At 35.8% G+C, this 15,405-nt stretch overlaps 1 protein-coding gene across 6 annotated transcripts in view; it reads right to left on the bottom strand.

The window, feature by feature from the left end:
* Nucleotides 1-15,405, bottom strand: part of ARFIP1 (ADP ribosylation factor interacting protein 1) — a 40,852-nt gene that overhangs the window by 13,772 nt on the left and 11,675 nt on the right. For 3 of the 6 annotated variants that reach the window (XM_058838546.1, XM_058838544.1, XM_058838543.1), the window contains 4 exons: nt 10,763-10,877; nt 8,122-8,217; nt 6,597-6,706; nt 1,333-1,554 (listed from right to left, as the gene is read on the bottom strand). In XM_058838546.1, the coding sequence (XP_058694529.1) occupies nt 1,333-1,554; nt 6,597-6,706; nt 8,122-8,217; nt 10,763-10,877 (543 nt within the window). The remainder of the gene's footprint in view (nt 1-1,332; nt 1,555-6,596; nt 6,707-8,121; nt 8,218-10,762; nt 10,878-15,405) is intronic. The other 3 variants (XM_058838549.1, XM_058838548.1, XM_058838545.1) reach the window with 2 other exon arrangements.

The raw sequence follows: 15,405 nt of genomic DNA, 5'->3' as shown, positions 1-15,405 counted from the left end.
AGCAGAAACTTTTATTTGATTTTCATCAACAACCCCATTCAAGAATCTACACAAGAGATGAATGACGGAAACAAATTCCAAGACCAATAGAAGACATTGAAAGAACATGGAAGATCAGTATTCCCATTAGAAGTTACAAGCTAATAATGGGAAAAACCCCAAGATTCATTAAATGAGCATGATGCCAGATTCCATCCTAGTTTTGGAAGAAACACCCAGCTTCAGCACATACTTCATAACAATCACTAAGTTGTGCCACAAACCACATGCCTGTATTTGTGTCAAGAATAAACTGATTATTAAAAGCTTCTTTTAGCAGATAATTTAATTTCTTAGCTGCTAGAAGTGCTCTACATTCACAGACTTTCATCTGTCAGACTAATATTAAAAATTCCTCCACATTAGTGTAGGAGTTTCACATTTTTTCAGCTAGCTATCATTGAAGGTTCATCTGTGTAAGCATGAACTCCACCTACTCCCTTAAAACTCAATGGGAAAAGACAATTATGAAAAGACAGATGTTTTTAAAATCACAAGGATAATTTGAGCTGTTTCAGCAGCTATGTTTTAGGGCATTATTAAACCATTTAATATTGGTTTTCTGAAGGATCCAATTTTGTAACTTTGCAAATGCAGAACAAGCAATGTAGAAGCAAGCCCGCTACTATACTCTGTAAGCAACATCCACCTTGTCTCTCTTTATAGCAAACAGCTTTACTACTGGCAACAGAAAGTGCCAGTGTTACATAAACTTCTAAACCATTGAATCATAACAACCCAGATATCTCAAGATTGCCTCTCTTGCTCAGCAACTCCAGACAAGGTAAGAATACAGATTAGTCTTATTAGTAGGAAAATTCTGATTAAAAAAGGACTTTGAGATCAAATCTCAATGCTTAAATAGGCTACAGAAAAATAATTTACTCACATTCAATGCGCACAAATGAAGTAATGTGCCCTAATCTACTTATTCCCAGGCACATTCCCCAAAGACATCTTGCAATTGAAGTGACGTAACACTCTGGAACACTTTGACGACATTTCATTAGGTGTAAAATTAATATTAAAATGCCTCTTCTCTACAGAGCGGAATTGTCAGTTCTTCATCAACTAGAGACTAACACTTAAGAAACAATAAAGACCTACAGTAATTTCAGTAATTTCCTATAGTTTTAAATTCATCACATAAGGTGTCAACACGAAGAGCATGTAATGTATTGTTAACTACAATGTTTATAAAGGTGGCTGCTAACTAGCAGATACCCTGCACGAGTCAATTAAGCTTATCTTCATCTCTGCCAGTGTATTTTTTTAACATTATAAAAGTCTTACATGAAGTTCCAATGATTTCAAACTCAGGTCAGCAAATGCATCTCCAAGTTGCCTTTGGGTATGTACCATCTGGAAGAGCTGCGTGGACAGTGTCTGTGCCAGTCTCAAGATATTTTCATATTTTTTTTTGTTATCTCTCAATATATCTATCTGAGCTTCTAGTTCCAGGTCTACTGTTCTTGAGCCACGACCCAGTTTTTCAGAGATGATCTGACGTGTGCACTGCAGAAAAAATATTAAATTATAAAGATTCAAGTATATTCAAGACAACACAGCATACACCCATTTTCAGCTTCAAGGGACATATAATTACACACAATTCTTTCACAACCACCCCTCCCAATATAAGTTTGCACAACAAACTGAAAAAACAACACAGTCTTCAGAAGTTTATCAGGACTCAGCAAGAACAGTTGGACAAGTCTCAACTCCTACTAAGATGAATATTCAAGTTAGCAAATCAAGAGCATAACTAATTGTTTCTCAAGTAAAAGAACACTTATCTCTTTATAGGTTTGGTGAATCTCATTAAGTTAAAAGAAGCATTTTAGCACACTGCATTTAAGTCAGTTAATAGGAGCATTACTATTCTGCATAAAAACGTCTAGTTAGTAATCTTTTGGGCTTTGTCTACCAATCATCCAATTCCAGAGCATACATGTTACATTTTCCAAAAATGTTCTTTTTGAGGTTTTTTTAGGGGGAAAGTAAGAAGGTGATGGTTTTCAGCAAGATTTTTAAAGCTGACTAGGAAACTGGGAACTCCTACTGAGAAATATGCAAAAGAAATATAATGCATTTATTATTTACACAATCTTTAAAATGGAGATGATTGACTCAGAAAGACTATTTCTTTCCTGTCATAAGTCAAATTCTTAGTAGGTTTGCAGTTCATTAACACACTGAGCAGGCAATGTGCTCTTACGTGGCTGTAGACACTCTCACCCAGCCTATGGCTGTGACAGAGCAGGCTGCTACCACATTCCACTGATCTGTGACACCTTCTCTGCCAGAGATTCGAGCCCAGCTTGGCAGTGAGCCTCACAAAATGCACAGTGGGGATTCCCTTGACTGAGACATAGGAGAAGCCATTTGCCAAGCAGATGTGCAGCAAAGCTATACAGTTTCTCTATGGAGAGCAGTATTATTTACTGCTGTAGTAAGTTACTTGAAGCTAATCTGTGGTCCCAAAGTGTGAGCAGATAACCAACTTAGACGTATGAAAAATTACTGCTAGAAACAAAAGTTATAAGGAAATTAAGTTAGTAGCCAAGGCCACAACTATTCTGAAAGGACCTAACTTAAGCACAAAGCTGCCATTTTAATTTTTTTTTTTTTGTGAAACAATGCCCAAGTTTTTTTCTTTTTCTTTTTTTTTGTGAAACAATGCCCAAGTTTATCTTATAACATACACTACAGCACTGGATTTCCCAGGGTTTCCCAATTCAAGGACTTTAGTTTAATACCATCTTTACTTGTGTCCAAAGCACATTCAACCAGCTAGAACTTCCACGTCCTTTATTAATGTCATAGATGAACGCAGGAGAGACTCAAGAATGATCAAGGAGATCAAGTTTGTCATGACCCATTAGGTTTATAGAAGATACAGACTATTTGGGCTACTTTGTTAGATTCAAGTAATTCACAAGAAAAAGCACAGCTAATCTAGGTGACGCTTGTCTGTCAAGCATCAGAAACTCGGGAGAGCATAACAAAGCATGACATAGAATACAACTTTACTACCAAAGACTCCAAGAGAAATTGAAAAATGCAGCTTAGCTCTGAGTGTGCTAAGAGCATAAATAAGCCTTTCATTAGGAAGTATGGACTTGATGGTCAAATTCTGGCTATTTTCCAAAAGAGCTGATGCACACACAGAAAAAACCCCCATGGAAATCCAAGAGAAAAATCTGAAAAAGATTGAAAAGAAATGGAAAGCAAATTTTTTGAAAGCAAGGATAAATTACAAGTGAAGGAATTATTTTCAGCCAAGGGGTATTTGCTTCATAAGTCACAGCAAAACACCTAAAAAACCCCAGCAGTGACAAGTGAGGAAAAACCAGTAATTGGTTACACAGCATACTTTGTTAACTCATATGTAGCAAAAGATAAAGAAAATGGACAAATCTATTTTGATTTACTCCAGTTCTAAGTGGACTAGTACAAGCATACACGTTGCTCTATATTCTCACTAGCAAAGAAAATTCCATGTATTAATTCCATTGTGCTTTGTTCTAAGAGTATCTATAAAGGAAACTATCTAAAGGAAGCTATGAAAAAGACCATGCAACTCAAAAAGAAATCATACAATGCAAAGCTTAAGAAAAACAACTCAGAGAAAAAAAGGTTACCTTACATTGTATGTGCCAAATATGAACAGAGGCATTGCTGGACATGTCTCAGAAATAAATAATCTACTAGTAGCCTAGTATTAGAGAGGTTTGTAAAACAGGTTTGTCTTTTTTTTTCCCCTCAAAGTTTAAGAAGTTGTATGAAAAACAAAAATATAAGCTTGTTAGAATTGCTGAAAGTCAAGAAGAGTCTTGACTTTCTTGAGCCTAAATGCTTTTCCTAGACTGAAAATCTCTTTTTCATCCAAAGGGGAAGGCATAGACAGAAGAAAGAACAGAAAAAGATCTTGTCACTAGACTATGGAAAGAAGGGCTATTTCTCTTCACACTAACTCATGTTTACTAGGGAGCATGCAACTGGAAAATGTCAAGGGCGATGGTAGTTGCAAAGGCATTTACAGATGGGAATGACTTCTGAACATACCCAAAAATTTTGATTTCTCAACCCTGATACGGACACCATGGTAAAAGAACTATTCATGTCAGATTCCTAGAGAACTTCCTAACAGCAAATTTCACCACTACCGCCCCTTGTATATTAATGTCCGGTACATTGATACCAGAAATTTTCAATTCAGTGGGATTCAAGTGCTGACATTTACTCCTGCCCTTTACTTCTGCATCTTCAAATTAGCTACTATGAGATAAGGAGGATACTTCTTCCCATGATCTTCTTGATGGGATCAAGCAAGCCAATAGTTCCACAAATTTAAATACTGTCTTTAACCATGTTAAATATACTTTTTGTACGAAGCCTACAACATAAATGTATGGCATCTCCAAGTACAGAGGCACAACACTCCATCAACTCAAAATGAACTTGTAATTTCTCTGAATGATCTTATATCTTTAAAAAAGAGTGTACAGCAAGTCAATATGGAACTCTAGAAAGATTGAAACTGACACATCTCCTTAGGCATGTTTTCTGAAAATGCTAGTCTTTGTTTTCTGTGTCATTACTGTATAATTCTGGATTTCAGCAAGGGGGAGGCTTAAGTCATAAAAAAATCTAAAAATCTGGACTTTGCAGACAGTACAGTCAAAGAAATAATGCTCTAAACAAAGATCCAAGACCCTTTTTTCCAACATATTTCACTAGTCCTCTGGCTGTTGGTTCTTATCAGTGAGTTTGAGACATTTTGAGTTTTTGTGGGTTTGTTTTCTAAATCAAGGTACCAAAAATATAGAATAAAGTCAAATCCTGTCCTATTTAGTTGTGGTATACTTGATCCCAAGAATCAATGTTTTAAAGAGACAAGAGAATTTTAAAGAACAGCTTCAGGTGAATAGCATGCATTCTGATTGGACCACAGCATACTCCGAAGTAGCTGACAGACAGAATCACAGAATGGGTCAGGCTGGAAAGGACCACAGCGGGTCCTCTGGTTCAACATCTCTGCTTAAATAAGTCCATGCTAGAGCACATAGCACAGGATTGTGTCCGGAGGGCTCTTGAGTTATCTCCAATGAAGGAGACTCCACAAGCTCTCTGGGCACCCTGTTACAGAGCGCGGTCACCTGCACAGTAAAGTTCTTCCTCTTGTTCAGGTAGAACTTCCTGTGCATCAGGTTCTGCCCACTGCATCTTGTTGCTTGGCACCACTGGGAAGAACCTGGATCCATCCTCTTGGCACCCTCCCCTCAGATACTTTATAGGCATTCATGAGGTATCCTCTCAGTCCTCCCTTCTCAATGCTGAACAGGCCCAGCTCCCTCAAGCCTTCCTCACACGAAAGCTGCTCCAGTCCCTCCACCATCTTTGCTGCTCTCCACTGGACCTGCTCCAGGAGCTTTTTGTCTCTCATGTCCTGAGGAGCCCAGGACTGAACACAGCACTTCAGATGTGCCTCACCAAGGCTGAGTAGAGGGGCAGGATCATCTCTTTCAACCTGCTGGCAATGTGCTTCTAAGGCACCCCAGCATACCACTGGACTGCAACTTCTGCAGTTGCTACAATATTTAGATGACAAGAAAAGCAGCAAATCTAAAAGCTATTTAATTAGACATAAAAAATAAAAATAAAAAATAAAAAAGAAACTTCTGATTCTAATAGAAAGAGAGCATAAGCATCTACTAGGTGTAGAATGTCATCATCCCTGCTTCTCATCCTCACTGAGGAGGATGTTCTTATTTGAACTTAAAGAACACAGGAGGGATTCGGACTTTCCACAGATTGTTAATTTCTTCATGGTTTGATGCAGACCTCACTGATGCACCTGTCCACAACTCTGTCATTTAAGCTGTAGACACAACAAGAAGCTATTTTTCAAAACTGGTCTTTGTTTAAAATTTTTGACAGGAATGCATTCCCTGACAATTGTTCCTTACCTTACAGCTTTTTAATGAGAATCACTTCTAGCAAACTGGTGTGCTTTAAACACCTTTCCATTATTCTTATGTTATTCTTTTAATTTCATCAAATCTCAACTGATCAGGAAGCAGAAGCATATAAAATACACACAAATTGAAGTAACCATTACAACACTAAGAAAAAAACAATCAGCCAAGACAAAACAAAGCCATCAGAATAGCAATTAACTAGTTTTGAACTTACAGATGTCCCTGATTTGTTCACATAAACTAAAATCTTATTGTATCAGCAGTCAACTCAAAAAGAGCAAAAAGATTTAATTCCGAGCTTTAGTGTTGAAATCCCTACATTCGGAATGACGAAGGAAACATTAGAAATGGAACATTCTTTACCTTGCTAAATCAGTAATACGTATTAAAGATTTCCCATATTATACCAGGGATTTAACAAGGAATGCTCGGAAGAAAACTAAGCCTTTCCTATACATTTTTGCTCGTGCTCACTGCAACAACAGCTTACTTTCATACAGCTCTATTCCTGTCTAGTAGCAAACTCACTTATAGAATACATACACGCACACACACACACATATGCCTGCATACCTTGTAAGTGTTTAGGCTCCACTTCCTCACCAATTCCAGTTTCTCCATTGCTGGATTTTTTACTTCATCTGCTAACACAACAGGTCCACTCTTCTGCTGAGCTCTGCCCCCTGTGTCAGACACAAAGCAAATCTTCAAGGCCTTGGGTCTGGGCTTTTTGTTTGTTAGCTTGTTTTAAGAGATTAGTAGCAGGTATGGAAGATTTGTGGAATTGCACATCCAAAAGCAGAGCAAGGTGATAGTAAAAACTTAAGATGAATAAGCAGATTTTTTAAAATCAGTTCCAGAAAGAAAGACTTACTTTAAAACTGATACAAAATGTATATATATCTCACTATTTAATGAAGTAATAGTCTGAATTAAGCATACTGAAAGCTTAAAACAGCTTTTGAGACATGTTTATTACTTAATCTATGTTTAAAAACTCCAACAGTTGAACATACTTCTGCATTTAGTCAATCTAAAAGCCTGTTTACAACCTGAAGACCACTGAACAACCATTACTGGCATACTGTTGTCATGAAGTACAGAGTTTTTTAATCTTATCCTATGAAAATCATTCTTTCCAGAAGATGTGTTCAGCCAATATTTAATTTATTTATTTCAGTTTTATTAGCTCACTGTATTAGGAACAATTAATTCTACAAACCATAAGTATAAAACCAGCAAAGAAGAGATTTAAAGCAACAAATTAAAATACCTAGGGCAAATCACCACACACAAACTGCCATTACTCATCATTTTCAAGCTAGTATGAATATCATGTGGATTCCATGTTTCAATTTTGCAAAATTCCTAGTGTCCTCCTAAATATTCAAAACTGCTACGCATCATCACTTTTAAAGCAACATTTTACTTATTCATGTCCATATTAATTTTAACTACTCCTGACTTTGATCCCTACTGCTACTTACGGTCACCTTAGTCTTTCCAAGTTATTTATGCAAGCAAGAGTTTGGAAAAAAGTCTATACAGATGCCTCAAAGATACTCCTTTAGCATCAAGTTCTACTGTGCTTTTTACATCTTCAATATGCTACGCAAACATTAAGTGATTAACCCTCTCAACACCCTTATGAGGTAACTGAGTAAAGTTTTCTCCTTTTATGCAGGAGGAAGCAGACTAGGATGTTAAGTAATTTGCCCACAGGCACAAAATGAGTCAAGCGGCAAAGCTGAGTTCAGGTGTTGTGAATTCCTAATGGCTGCCCCTATAGTCTATTGGAATATGTGATCATTTGGGGGATAAATTCAGTTTTAACCTAAATAAAATATTTTGGTCACTCCTATTTAATCTACTGTTTGTTATTATTAATATTAGCTGTAATTTTCATTTTACGGAGTGAAAGCAGCTTAGAGAGGAAAGCAGAGGTTAATTTGTAAACTATTGAAGTCAGAAGTGAGAGCCACCAAAATCCCGCAGAAATTTTATTTCCAATTAATAGTACATCAAATAATTAGAAACATGGAAGGGTTAGTACGGTGTCAGCAGAGACAAGGGAGTTATCCAGTCAGTGCTTTGATACCTGTGGGAATAATTAAATCACAACCTTGTCCAGCCAGTCTGCTAGCTGCTGCACTGCTAGGAGATATAACAGATGATTTGGGTGATGCTGAGGAACCTGAAAAAGGGACATTTAACCATGAAAATCCATCATCTTCCCTTAGAAGTGAATGTGCACTCTTACAGAGAAATGTCTTCAAAACAAAGAAACATTTGCTTCAGCAACTATAGAAGCGTTCACAGAAAAGTTGTTGGAATTTCTGATGGAAATGCTTTTCAAGAGGTACATCTCTCCATGTGAACTACTCCAAATTTCCTTGATTTAATCTTTTTCTCTAGGTCACGATGACAATTTTTTTTTTCTGTAAGAAGAATCAAAATGCAACTGGAAGGTGAAGTACAGACCATAAATAGAAAATTCCATGGAAGATTATTAAATAATGATCCACAGCTGAAACACTCTTTTTCAGGTCTAGGTAGAACTCTGCACTCTCACTGAATGGTACTTAAAGCACTGAGGGGTGAAGCAAGCCCTGAAATCTCTGCCAATTTCAGATACACTTTATTGATATCAGCTCTTAAGTCTGTGTAAACATGCAGCAATAAGTTATCCTGAAGATCGTACAAGTCATTAGCTGTGAAAGGGTGTACACTCATTCCCAAAAGAAAAATTTTACAGCACTTGCTTTTTCTCTTAAAAAAACAAACAAAAAAAACAAAACCAAAACAAAAAACGCCAAACCAAAACAAAAGCAACCAACTTTAAATGACCTGCACTGTGTGTGTTCTCTGAGCTGTTTCAGGATTATGCTCCTTAAGCTTTTCAGAGCTTTGCCTTCGCTTTATATCTTTCATAACAGATAAATCTGAAGTGGCTTCCTTATGGAATTTTCAGGATTTAAAAAACAATTAAGTTAGCTTCCTCTGTAATGATGAACGACCACCGTACTGGGAGGGGGGGGACTTTAACTGCTTTTGCTGAGAAATTCCAATATACCTCAGGGCTAACAGTGTGCTATGGGGAAAGAAAATCAAACCTGAACTTTGCAGTTTCAACAAAATTTAGTTATCAGTAACACCAAAAACATCACTCAAAGTAATTGGATCAACAATCAGCTTTAAAACATTCCACAGAGCACTACTAACATGAGATAAATAAATCCAATGATTTGGATCCAACTGCACAGAAAAGATGAGACAAAGACAGCTCACTTGCTGTGTCTTTCTGTAGATACGCATTGCATAAGAGCTGCAACTGAATTCATCCAGGCATAAAAGTTTGACTGCAAGATCCTGCCTGAATCATTTCAGCAAGCGAGCCAAGACAAGCAGTTAAAAAAATCCTTATCATTTGACAGAGTATTAACACAGCCTTATGCATGTTTCATCATTCAACATCCCCCAAATCCTAAAAGCCCTTCCCCTCCAATACTGTCTACTTTGCATTCAAAAATGAAGCCCTTATAAGGCCACTCAAACAGAAGACAGAATTTTTAGAAATAGGGCAATCACTCAACTTTTGTCCATGGTTTCAATAGGAAGCTCTAGCTTTTACCACTTCTCTCTCCCTGATTTTGTCAGAACATCAGGAAAAATCCAAAGAAAATATCCTTGGAGAAAATCTTTGATACTCAAAATGTTCAAAGCTCATAATTTGTGTACAGAAATTTCCACAGAACATTTGCATTTCAAACACATTAGTGCAGCTTGAAACATCTTCAGACACTTTTCCCTTACAGGCTAATACTCTTAACAGTTGCAACTGTTATCCTGGTAATAGAATACAAAAAGGCAGGAATGGTGAGCAGTTTGCCATCTGCTCCAGTTTTTAGCTAGATATTTTGCTATTTTCAAAGGCATAAAGAAACACAGCATTCACTTTGTAATATATGTAAAGTACAACATGTAAATCAACTGTTTTCATAAACAAAGAATTTTACAAAACAGGAAATTAAGCAACATGTAAATTAAATTTATGACTACAAAGACACTTATTTTCACAGCTGCACATCTGAGATAATCTAAAATCTTTCAAATTCAGAAACTGTCAAAGGTACGTAATTAATTAAATACCATTCGCCCATACAATATCATGGTATTCTACTGCTTTTAGATAGGAAATAGTGACATAATTGGCTTGTCTATCACTTTGCATTTCTCATTGTTTAATACCACTTAGATTCTCTAAGGCATACATTAATACGACAAGAAGAACCCCACTTTTTTATCTACTCTCAATAAGTGAAGTGTGTACAACAAATAAATAATTCTCCAGTTACATTTCAAATCGAAACAACTTGCAAAATCTGAAGAAAATTTCAACACAATGTAATAGGAAAATTCTTCAGCTTGACACCAGTTCAAGGTGCTCAAGGCCTTCCATTCCTGTAAGTGCAGACCAACTTAACACTAAGTAGTTTCCTCCTTGTCCCTCCTTGTTCCTATTGTTTCCTAGTCCCTTGGCAGATATTACAAGTGTAGCCTATATTCTCTATTTTAACAAACCAGCTATAAGTGAAGATAAACTGGTTGTCACTAATGCAAATCTTAAATGTGTACATTTATCCAAACTGCTCAAAGCAACTACAGAACATTGTACTTCTGACCATGTAAGAATATGCCTAAAGATTTTAAACTGAGAAATACAAATAAACCCCACTTACCTTTACTTGGAAACTGTCCTGCCTCAACGACTCCCTCTTTGGCACCATCAAAGCCATGAGATGTTATTTTGGTTTCAGAAAGTCCAAGTCCGACTGGTAATGAACATTTCAAGTCCTGGAAAATATATCAATAAAAATGGAAAGTTAAAGCAAAAAAAGCAATTTAAGTGACTCTAAAGTATTGTAATGCAGTTTCAGCAGCTCTCAGACAAGCAATTTTGCCTTTAGTCTGGAGAGTCCTTGCTGGTGTCATAGCTTTCTACTGGTATGCACAAATAAAACATAAATGAATGAGAAACACTGTAAGTATAGCCTGAGTATTTATTCTAGATTTTTCTGTTATATTGATGACCAAGTAGAATGCCAGGTCTTAGAGAAGCAGTTAAGAAAAATGTGGCCAGAAGTATCGTGTTATGTGGTCTGAAGCTGGTTCAAGCAACCATGTCAGTTTAATAAAGTTTCCAGTTAAAAACTGGATATAAGATTATCAAAAACACCTTACAAACCAAAACACTGTCATAATGTTGAAGATTACAAAAAAAACACTAAGCAAGGAATAGCCTTAAAATTCATAGCATCCTTATTTCTTACAAATAGCACATGAAATCTTTTTAATGTTTGACATGGATCAAACATTAAACAGCTTCCTTCTGAGCACCTATTCTGCATCATAAGTGCTTGGACCACAAAGCTGCCACATACTTTTGTTTGCTTTTGAAACTCCTTCATTTAAAATTGCCTGAGATCACCTTGTCTAACTTTTGAGTGCTAGATCAACTATTTCAATCAGCTCTCAAGTAACCAAAGTCTTCACTGAAACCCCGCACAGGCCTAAGAAAGACTCCACACACCACAGCTCACATACAATCCTACTGCCCATTTTTGCTGTCTTACCTACCTCTACAAAAAGCTCCCCACAGGTTTCCTGGACTATACTGCTGGTGATCTAATTGAAGTTTAAGCCTCTGGTGTTAGGGAAGTAGACATATTACTTTTAAAAAGTTTGGGTTTTAAAGTAATTTAAAACCATTAATTCATAGAAGTGAAAAAATACTATGAAAGCAAGTAAAATGCAGTTGCAAAAAATAAAAGCATCACAAAATCAAAGAACTGTCAGTGTCTGGAGTCAGGTACTATTTTGCATCCCCCCTCTGCTTCCATACAGACGTAGAAAAGTGGAAGAGCTACAGAGGATCACTAGAGAAAAGCTACACATAGCTTTAAGATGCCAGTGTCTAGACACATTTAGTAACTGTTTATGATCCATGCAATGCTTCTAATTACAAAGAAAACACAACCTTTAAAATCTAATCCATGTTTGACCTATACGTATAGTCACTCAATCCACAAACCAGAAGCAAGGCAGAGCATAAGAACGATGCTAACACTGCCTAGAGGCTCAGATTGTCCCCCCAGATTTATTTAGATGTCTTCACTTTAGGACAAACCCCTGGGAAGAAGAAAAAAGTCAGAACTACAAACATATGAATTCCAGCAAATTAATTTTTCCATGTGAATTCCAAAAATCTTGCTGACATAAAAAACCCAGCATGTTACTGCAAAGAGTAACCATTTCCTACAGCCCAAACTTTCACTTATGTGAACAGGCTATTTGATAACAGATCATGCCATATTTGTGTACCTGAAGCATTATGCAAAAAAAAAAAAAAAATATAAAAGAAATATTAAAAAAAAAAAAATAAACAGCATGGAAAAGCACACAGTAGTCACATGCAGAACCTGATCTCCCAAATCAAGCATATCAGAATTTTGGATACATACTGTTTTCAGTCTTCACAAGTGATTTAACATTGGTGCTTTCATTTAAGTACTTGCAGTTGGTGGTATGCTGGAAAGCCTTTGCTTCAACTTAGTTTAGCTAATAGAGTAGTTTAACTCAAAATGTAGCAAGATACTAGAAGCTGAAAGAGCAAAGAGACTTGAAAAAGGATAACCAGATTGCAGAGAAGATGCACTGATTTCACAAAAAGGACATGGCATGGATTATTTTTTTCCTGAAGGCACCCTGGCATGTTGTGTAGTTTTCAGACATATCTAAGCCTGTAGCCAAACAAATGTAGTCACTAACCTGCTTAAGCACGTTCACAATAGGAATCTAAGCAACGATTTGTATTTTAAGGTTAAAATGCAGAACATCTGCTTTGCTAAGTCAGAAGTTAAACACAAGCTGAAAAAACTATAGAATTAAATAAACCAAAACACTATGATTCATCCATCTCTTAAACAAAAACTTGGTATTTGGAATATGAAAATTTTAAATATCTACAATTGTGCATATATACATATGTATATCTATATATATATCTCTCAGAGTTTTTTACATAAACATATATACATATGTATATGTATACAAACACATATTTGTTCAAAGAGATCTACTTTTTTTCCCCACTGTCAAAAAGGCAAAGTTCAATTTAAAGAAAGGCAAAGTTCAATTCAAAACCCTTTTTAAACCCTAGTTCAAATATATCTTTATGAAGAATGATATTCTTGCATATGAATTTAAAAGAAAACTTTACCATATGTTGATTCCAGAACTGACAAAAAGTCAGTGATTATCAAAACAATACCTTTTCATTGTTTACAAACATGCAAGTTACTGTGCAGAGGAGACACACTGCTACATGTAAACTAAAAGTTTTAATGTCATTCTTGCAACTAATTGTTCTTGCTTTTTTTTTCTTTACACTAGTGTAGATAAACAAAAAAGCTAGCAAAAGATCTGTAATCATACTGACAAAACAGTTTATCCCTTCAATAACTTACAATGAGGGATAATTTAGAAACACTCCACAAAATGTCACACTTAAGGGAAGGTATGAGTGTACTTAATGTTTGAGTGGTAAGAAAGCAATATAAATAGCTTTTGTTTTTGTTCCCACTAAATGTAAGTTTGGCTCTTACAACATAGGAAGTGAGGACAGATTCCCCTACTACAATATGATTATTATATTTTGATAATGTATTGCTCTTCTAGCTAAATTTAAGATTCCCCCCCCCCCCTCCTTCTTTGTAAAACCTAAATTCAAGTCTTTAGAACTGATCAAAAATTACTGATACATGGCAAGCCCACAAATCTGTTAAGGGGTCACCATCACCAAAAAACAAATAGAAAAATGCTTCATTAATAATTTTCATTTGTATGAGGCTGAAACCATATTTATACAATTACTACCTAGCAGAAGTATTTTAACTTTGTAAGTTCATTGAGACCCAGAGCTAGAGGTATAAAAAGCCACAACTCAGAAGATTCCCAATTTAAAAGGTTGCATTACCTATCTCATTCTCAAACATTTAGCAATAAGCAAAAGCATGAAATGTAGTTAAACAGAATAAGTGCACTAGCTTAATTAGGTCTAGACAGTTCATATTTATATGTCATTGAACATTTAAGCCACTTTAACCATTTGTTAAAACCCACTTTAATGACTTCAAATGACTATGCTAAACTAAACGTATTTTAGTCAGGTTAGCCTTATTTACACAACTCTATTATACAGTTCATCTGATGAAGCAGTACGAATTTTTGACATAGCAATCCTATTGAGACAGTAGACACAGCAAAGAAGTCATTCAGAATGCACATCCATGAAGAAATGTTGGCTGAATTACAAGACTATTTCCAAAATGGTACTTCCCAATCATGCTATTCATAATAATCTAAAATAAAGAGGGGAAAGACCAGAACTGTACTGTTTCTCCAACAGCACAAACCAACCCAGCCAAAACTTAATTTGTAGGAACTTACTTAGCTAAGGAGCAACTAAAGAAACAACACTGTATTAATTTCTTAGTTATACTACTGCATTAGTAATGCATCACCAAGCATAAACTTCTGTTTAGTAGCAAAAGGAGGTTTGACAGGTACAATTTCACTTGCCTTTAATACCTTAAATTAAGGTATTCTTAAAACCTCACACCAATGGCTAGTTCAACAGTGGAGCAACAAATATCAGATATCATATGCTTGTTTTTAATGGTGGATGACATTTTAAATAAAACTACTCAAGTAGACTTCAGAAAAAAATTTACAACATATCTGGTTGTAAAGTTCACAGCTTACAGTGTGATTATAAGTTCTATGGAACAAAAGGTTATGTAGATAGACATAACATCTATCCAGTAAGATACATGGGCTCTGAACTTTAACTTCTTATCAAAATCACGTGCAAGTAGAGCTCCTCGAACATATTCAGCATTTTCTTCTTCTCTTTGCCCCTTTACATCACTCAGTTCCTATTCCCCATGAATTCAGCCACTAGATCCTCACATCAGTGTAAATTCAACATAAATAAATGGGAGAAGACCTGAAGGCTTTAATATTTGATGAAGTGGCAAATAACAGACTAACACATTTCTTCTACTCTCCAATACACTGCTCTTCAATCAGAAGACCCCTTCTACTACATCTCTTTTGATTTAACTGAAGTCATACTACAATCGAGTTTTAGTTTCCTTCCCACTCTCATCATTAACACACAGATTTTTGGTTTTTCAGACTTTATGAAGAACATTTGACTTCTTTATCTCCTCAAACCAGTTTTCTAGAACTGACACAGTTCTCAAGATATATTTTAAATCAGTTCTTCATTAATTAAACTATAATTACCCAAAGTAAAAAT

This window comes from Poecile atricapillus, chromosome 4 (genome assembly GCF_030490865.1).
Source record: "Poecile atricapillus isolate bPoeAtr1 chromosome 4, bPoeAtr1.hap1, whole genome shotgun sequence".
NCBI lineage: Eukaryota > Metazoa > Chordata > Aves > Passeriformes > Paridae > Poecile > Poecile atricapillus.
Note: the sequence above shows the minus strand (reverse complement) of the source record. Positions and strands in the feature narration are given on the sequence as shown.